General features: G+C 34.8%; 1 protein-coding gene across 1 annotated transcript; it reads right to left on the reverse strand.

Annotated features, from left to right (window-relative positions):
• Nucleotides 1–3,490: 3,490 nt before the first annotated feature.
• Nucleotides 3,491–4,838, reverse strand: LOC124371507. Its single transcript, XM_046829858.1, has one exon. It carries the CDS (start codon nucleotides 4,444–4,446, stop codon nucleotides 3,877–3,879), a length of 570 nt encoding a protein of 189 aa, XP_046685814.1. The 5' UTR covers nucleotides 4,447–4,838; the 3' UTR covers nucleotides 3,491–3,876.
• Between the last annotated feature and the right edge of the window lie 1,276 nt (nucleotides 4,839–6,114).

Consider the following 6,114-nt stretch of genomic DNA (forward strand, 5'->3'; position numbering starts at 1 on the left):
TTCTCTGTGATGACGAGACGGCAACTCAAAGACTGTTGTGTTTTCTGAATGCAACGTCGCTGATGAATAAAATATAGTATTATGTTAAACTTATTTATTCCGATTATTGATTGTTGTTTATATTTATAAGTTTTATTATTTATGTGTATTTATCTTTATAATGACAGCTGCCAAATTAGCCCCTTTACAGCTTTCTTGGTGGCAGTAAAATTTGTTAAGTTTGCACAGTTTATTTAATTAATGAGTACCTTGTCCTTATTTATGTTCTATTTATCTTTTAGTCCTTATATAGGTTAAGACCTCTCTACAGTCTTTCCCTTGTTATATTTATTGTTACCTAGTTTTAAGTATAAATTATTTACTCACCTACTTGTCGTAATTCCTATTTTTGTTATATACAATGTAATCTTTATGTACCTAATTGACACTACCAAATACGAGTAGGTGTCAATTCTTTCTTGAGGGCAATGATAACCTCAGCGTTTTGTTGCCCCTTATAAAAAAAAGAAGTTATTCAAAATGTCATATTTGATGTTGTCAGAGATTTTTGAAAAGCATTTATTCCTACACTGGCAATTAGGACCTGTTGTGCGAGCAGGAATAACATTTCCTAAAGAGTTTACATACTCAACACCGCTAGCTCTCTGTTTTTTTATAAGTGTTCCTTTTCCATTGCGACTCATTCCTTTGACGTTTCCTACTCTTACTATTTGATTTTTTAAGTAGAGACTCGCTATTATTATCATTTAAGTTTGATGTAGAACAAGCTAGAGGTTAGGTTGAATTAATAACCTATGATTAGAACCTGTGTCAGAAGTTGATGGAACACTTGATTGTTCTAGGCTAGTTGTCGACTTACAGTTATCATTTGAAGGAATGAAGTCCGGATCACTATCTGTGTCATCTGGATCACTTTCGTGCAAAAATGATAAAGAATTATCACTCATATTTAACAAAAAGAAAGGATAAATACCAAACAATAACCTCAATGTGCAATTTCACAATACTATACTCCAAACAACAACACGATTCTGACACTAACGCCTGTAGTGGATAAAAATTGAACTACATCCGGTGCAAGAACCAGACCGCTCCAGGAGTTGTCTGATTCTTGCACCGGCCAAATCCACAGTATAAGTCCATCACCATTGTAGCTCGTAGTCTGTTTATTGGAGCTGTATGGTTGTTGCAGTCAATGATAGAGAATTTTTCTGAGCTAATAACAGTAAAAACCTAACAATATGAAACAATGGAGTTGTCTCGTTCTTGCACCGAGGTCTTCAATTGCGGGCTTAAATTTCTTTTTAACTATGATTGCTATTGTTTCTATATTCTTTTATAACTCATTAAACACCATGCATACAAAAGGAGTATTAATTTTAATGATTATTGCCTTAACATATATGTCACAATATTTATTGATTTTTATGTTAGTGATGACCTGGGGTGAGTTTTAAATAATATTCTGGAATTTGAACCTACACCTATCTGTCTAAGGGTTGGCACACTAACAATAAGTCAGTTCGTTAACATTGTATTGACTTGCTTTCTCCACAGTGTGAATATAGATTAAACACACTGTGTACATGGCGTATAAAAAACATTAAGAAATCTACTTAAAAGACATGAAAACAACATTTTAGTTCTGGCGAAATTGCTTAACAACTTGTTGATTGTTGGGGATGAAAAAATATTAAAAACAACATTACTTTGTAAATAAAATCAAACTTTTATTACAAACAATAAGTCATAAACGGTGTTATAATAATAGATATCGAGGGACATATTACATAATTCAACGACACAAGTATAACATAAAATATATAACCTCAATCTGTATGACAATGTAAACATCTGAATAACCTCAATTCACAATGAAAACAAAAATAACAAAATTCTAGTTAGCTGTTGTAATTTGCCTTAAGGGAAAAGTAAAAAATATGAAAATATTTAATGAAATACAAAATAGTTTTCTAAAAGGAAAAACCAAGAAGTGGACACATGTCATGGTTAGTTTATGTCAAAACCACTTAGCTGGGTATATGTCATGTACGAAGGCTGCGAGTGAGTTCCTTCTCCTGCATCCAAAGTGGGGTGGTGAAGTGGTAATCCTGGATCAGTTGTTGCTGACGCACGAGAACTAGACGATCTGGTGTAAGAAATTTCATCTTCTTCTTCTACCTCAACAAAAGGTTGTCAATTTTATTCATAAGAATCAGTTGTCTTCTTCGATTGCGAATATTTTTCAGCCTACTGGCAATATTTTCGTCATAAATAGACAAAGCGTCTCTTGTTGATCCTTCCTTGAGCGTATTATAGTAGCTTTTCATAATATTAAAGGCTTCATCTTTTTTGAAAATTTTTTGCAGGTATTTTGTATTCGCATTTCGATGCGGACGATGGTACTCCAACTTTTTCTTCATCTTCAATCATACCTTCTTGTTGATAACTATCTTCTATAACTTCTTGTTGGGGTTGAAGGCTGGAGTAAGTGGGCCTTCGTGTAAATTTATCATTCAAAAACGTAAAGTGCTTCAAACCCCACCACTGTGTTTTCTTCTCGTCCGAGCCCATACCAGACTTCGACTCGGCAATTTTTTTCTCCCGTCTGTACTGAGACAGCAAACTATCAATTTTCTTCTTCACAACTTCAACGTCTGCGCCAATTTCTGTAGCAATTACTTTTAGACTATCGTTTCTTTTATATTTCATTTTGTAGCTCTCTTCCCGAGGATTCCACAGTAAACTGTGCTGTTCATACAGCTTTATCAAAGTAAGAATCTTTTCACGGTCCCACAACTGTTGACAACTCATGACACAATTCTCTACACATACAGTAAAACACAAGAAACTAGCTGCAAGGGTTGCGACGCGCAGGATTTCTAGCTCCGGACTAAACAATAGTGATGGGTTATTCGAATAAAAAAGTTATTTGTTATTTGATAGTTTTTTGCCATAAAATTAATCGATTATTTTAAAATTATTCGAATAATTTGGGTGAATAAATGTTTTGAATAAACTGTTACGGGTTGCGGCCGTTTGCGTTTAGTTTTATTCGCTCAAATTATTATTCTTTCTTTGGGGGAAGTATGGGACCTGTTTATTCATTCAGCTGTTTGTAAATGTGAGCTGAACGAATAAATAACACTTATGATTGATCAGTAAGAAAAATATTATCATTAAATTAAAACATTGTATTAATTTTGTTGTTTTAGATATAGAAAATTACGTATTTGTTATTTAAAAATTAACCTTATATAGCATTGCACTTAAGATAGCCTAATAATAATTGCCAATTCATGAAATATTGAAATTATTAATAAATTAATATTCATGTATTTTATTCGTTAGTAAAATGTTGGAATTGTTTATTTGACCAGATATGTTTTATTTATTACTTATTTTACTGTTAAGTAATAATGTTAATGGGGTAAACAAATGTTAGAACAACTTCAGGATTATTACACACAATTTTATTTTTACATTTTAAAGGAAATTAATAATAAAGGCATAAATTCAGTGAATATTAAAATATTTTAACAAACAAGAATATGAACAGTAGTATTGATTAAAAGTAATAAAAACACATAAATTTTTCTGTTAATACTACTTAGGAAAGCAACAAAGAAAACTAAAGTTTAGGTTCAAAAACCAGCACAAAATAAGTTAAATTAATGTGAAAACACACAAATGGAAAGTTCACTCCAAGTTTGAATGTAAAAATAATATGTTGTTAATGTTTTTTGGCTTTAATCGGTTTCTCCGATCATTTACTACTTGTCCCGCAATTGAGAACAGTCTTTCTGACGGAACAAAAGTGGCGGGCAAACACAAATATTTTTTTTGGAGATTGTATATTTCAGGCAGTACATCTTTCTATTCACGGCAAAAGGGTAGAGGATTTTCCCAACGTTTTGGTTGAGGAAGTTCTATGTAATGCCGCACTATTAGAGCAGTACTTGCGATGGAAGATGATACTTGATTTTTCTTCTTTTCTTCTATCCTCGAATCGACCCATTTCCATAGATTTTGTCTCCTTGCAAGTTTTGTTTTTGCTTGCGTAGCCTGCTCTGAAACAGTTTCTTCTGTCTCCTGAACTTCTTCGATAATTTCCTCTGACGAAGGAGCAGAGTCTGATTTATTTTTAATATTAAATTCCAACTCTTCCATGATTAGTTTCTCTGCCCTATCAGCATTTTCTTTCAATCCAAAAGAAGTTTTCATAAATCTCGGATCGAGAAACGTGGCTTTTGAAGCTATTTTATTTTGTTCCCATGCAGAGAACCTCCTATGAATAACTTCTTGAAGCTTGTTTTTTAAATAAATGGCAACATCCGTTTCTGGCGACAAAGATTTGATGACATACTGTACGCTTCTGATTAGAGGAATAACCATAGAAGTCGTAGGGTAAGTTTCACCCGATAGTTCTTCAGTAATTGTCTCCATAGGCTGGAGGACTTTGACACAATCACTTACAACCTGCCACTCTGAGGCATCGAGGGTTTCCGGAGACTTTGGTAAATGTGACAAAGCAACACATAAGGGTGTTCATATTTCTAACAATCTATTTAACATTATTAGAGTGGAATTCCATCTTGTAGACACATCTTGTTTTACTTTTAAAAGTGGAAGTTTCATTTCAGTTTGCGTCTCCTTTAACTTGTCTGCGGCCAAATTGCTACTTTTAAAATAAGTAACTATGTTTTTAGCCTTCTTTACAATTTCTTTGAATGGTGGATTGTCTTCAATTGTGTCAGTAACACAGAGATTCAAGGTGTGTGCAACACAAGGTACGTGTGTCTTTTTTAAGTGCTCATTGACAGCACGTTTTATGTTGGACCCATTATCTGTAACAATTGCTGTTATTTTATCAGAAATATTCCATGATGAAAATTCTTTGCTTAATGCACTTGATAAGTTTACGGCAGTGTGGCTGCCAGGAATTTCCCTTGTTTCAAGAACGACATTTTTTGTTCGTCATTAAAAATGAAATGACATGTCACTGTAAAATACGACTCATTTAAATCCGAGGACCAAATGTCCGAGGACCAAATGTCCGTTCCCCCCTGCGTCCTCTGTCTATACTGCCGAGCTGACGGCCATTGAGAAGGCACTAAACATCGTGTGCCCTAGGACAGGGAGGCTGGTGGTATGTACCGACTCACTGAGCAGCATAGAAGCACTAAAGGACTTGTATCCGAAACACGTTCTTCTGTGCAATATAAAAAACTCCCTACATGATCTAATAAGAAGAAATGTTCAAGTGATTTTTATGTGGGTACCAAGTCATGTTGGAATACCTGGCAATGAAATGGCCGACAGAGCTGCAAGGGAAGCGATAGAATTGGCGCCTTACACCCAACAACTAATATTGCCAGATGTGAAATCACACATCAAAAGACTCTTAAGAAATGAGTGGCAAAGGTCGTGGACAGAAATCAACGATAACAAACTACGGGACATAAAAGGGTCAGTTCTACCTTGGACGTCCTCAAACCGTACCAGCCGCAGGGAGGAGGTAGTGTTATGCCGTCTTCGGATCGGACACACCCTTCTATCCCACGGCTTTCTTATGAACCGCGGGGATCCTCCTTTGTGCCCCGTGTGTAATGTTAATCTAACCATAAAGCATGTCCTGATCGAGTGTAATCACTATTCCCGACAGAGGCGCGATTATCGTCTCCCTTCTACTCTTGCCGAATTGCTAGGGGACAGTAATGAAGTTCTAGTTAAGCTCTTCGGATTCCTGGAGAGTACCTCATTGCTGGCCAGGGTTTGAAGGGCTGTGAAGTACCTGAAAAAAAGAGCTTCCATCAGAGTAACCGGACTGGGTGGGCCCCTTTACAGCTCACTCAGATCTATTGTTAACTAGTTTTAAGTGTTATAATATAATAGATATTTATATGTGTATATATGTTATGTTCTTAATAGTTTTAAGAAACTGTTCTGTATTATGTATAGTACGCCCAGTTAGTTATTATTAATATTTCTTTTGTTTTTAGTGCTAGTTTCTTGTTTTGACACTACCAAACTATGAGTAGGTGTCATATCTTGTTATCGGGCAATGATAACCCAAGTGTTTTTTGCCCTTAAAAAAAAAAAAAAAAAAAAAAA

The sequence above is a fragment of the Homalodisca vitripennis genome, unplaced genomic scaffold (genome assembly GCF_021130785.1).
Source record: "Homalodisca vitripennis isolate AUS2020 unplaced genomic scaffold, UT_GWSS_2.1 ScUCBcl_1494;HRSCAF=5199, whole genome shotgun sequence".
Classification (NCBI taxonomy): domain Eukaryota; kingdom Metazoa; phylum Arthropoda; class Insecta; order Hemiptera; family Cicadellidae; genus Homalodisca; species Homalodisca vitripennis.

Excerpts from the sequence above, each read along its gene's own strand:
- LOC124371507 (XM_046829858.1), bottom strand. The coding sequence starts at position 4,446 with ATGGAGACAATTACTGAAGAACTATCGGGTGAAACTTACCCTACGACT.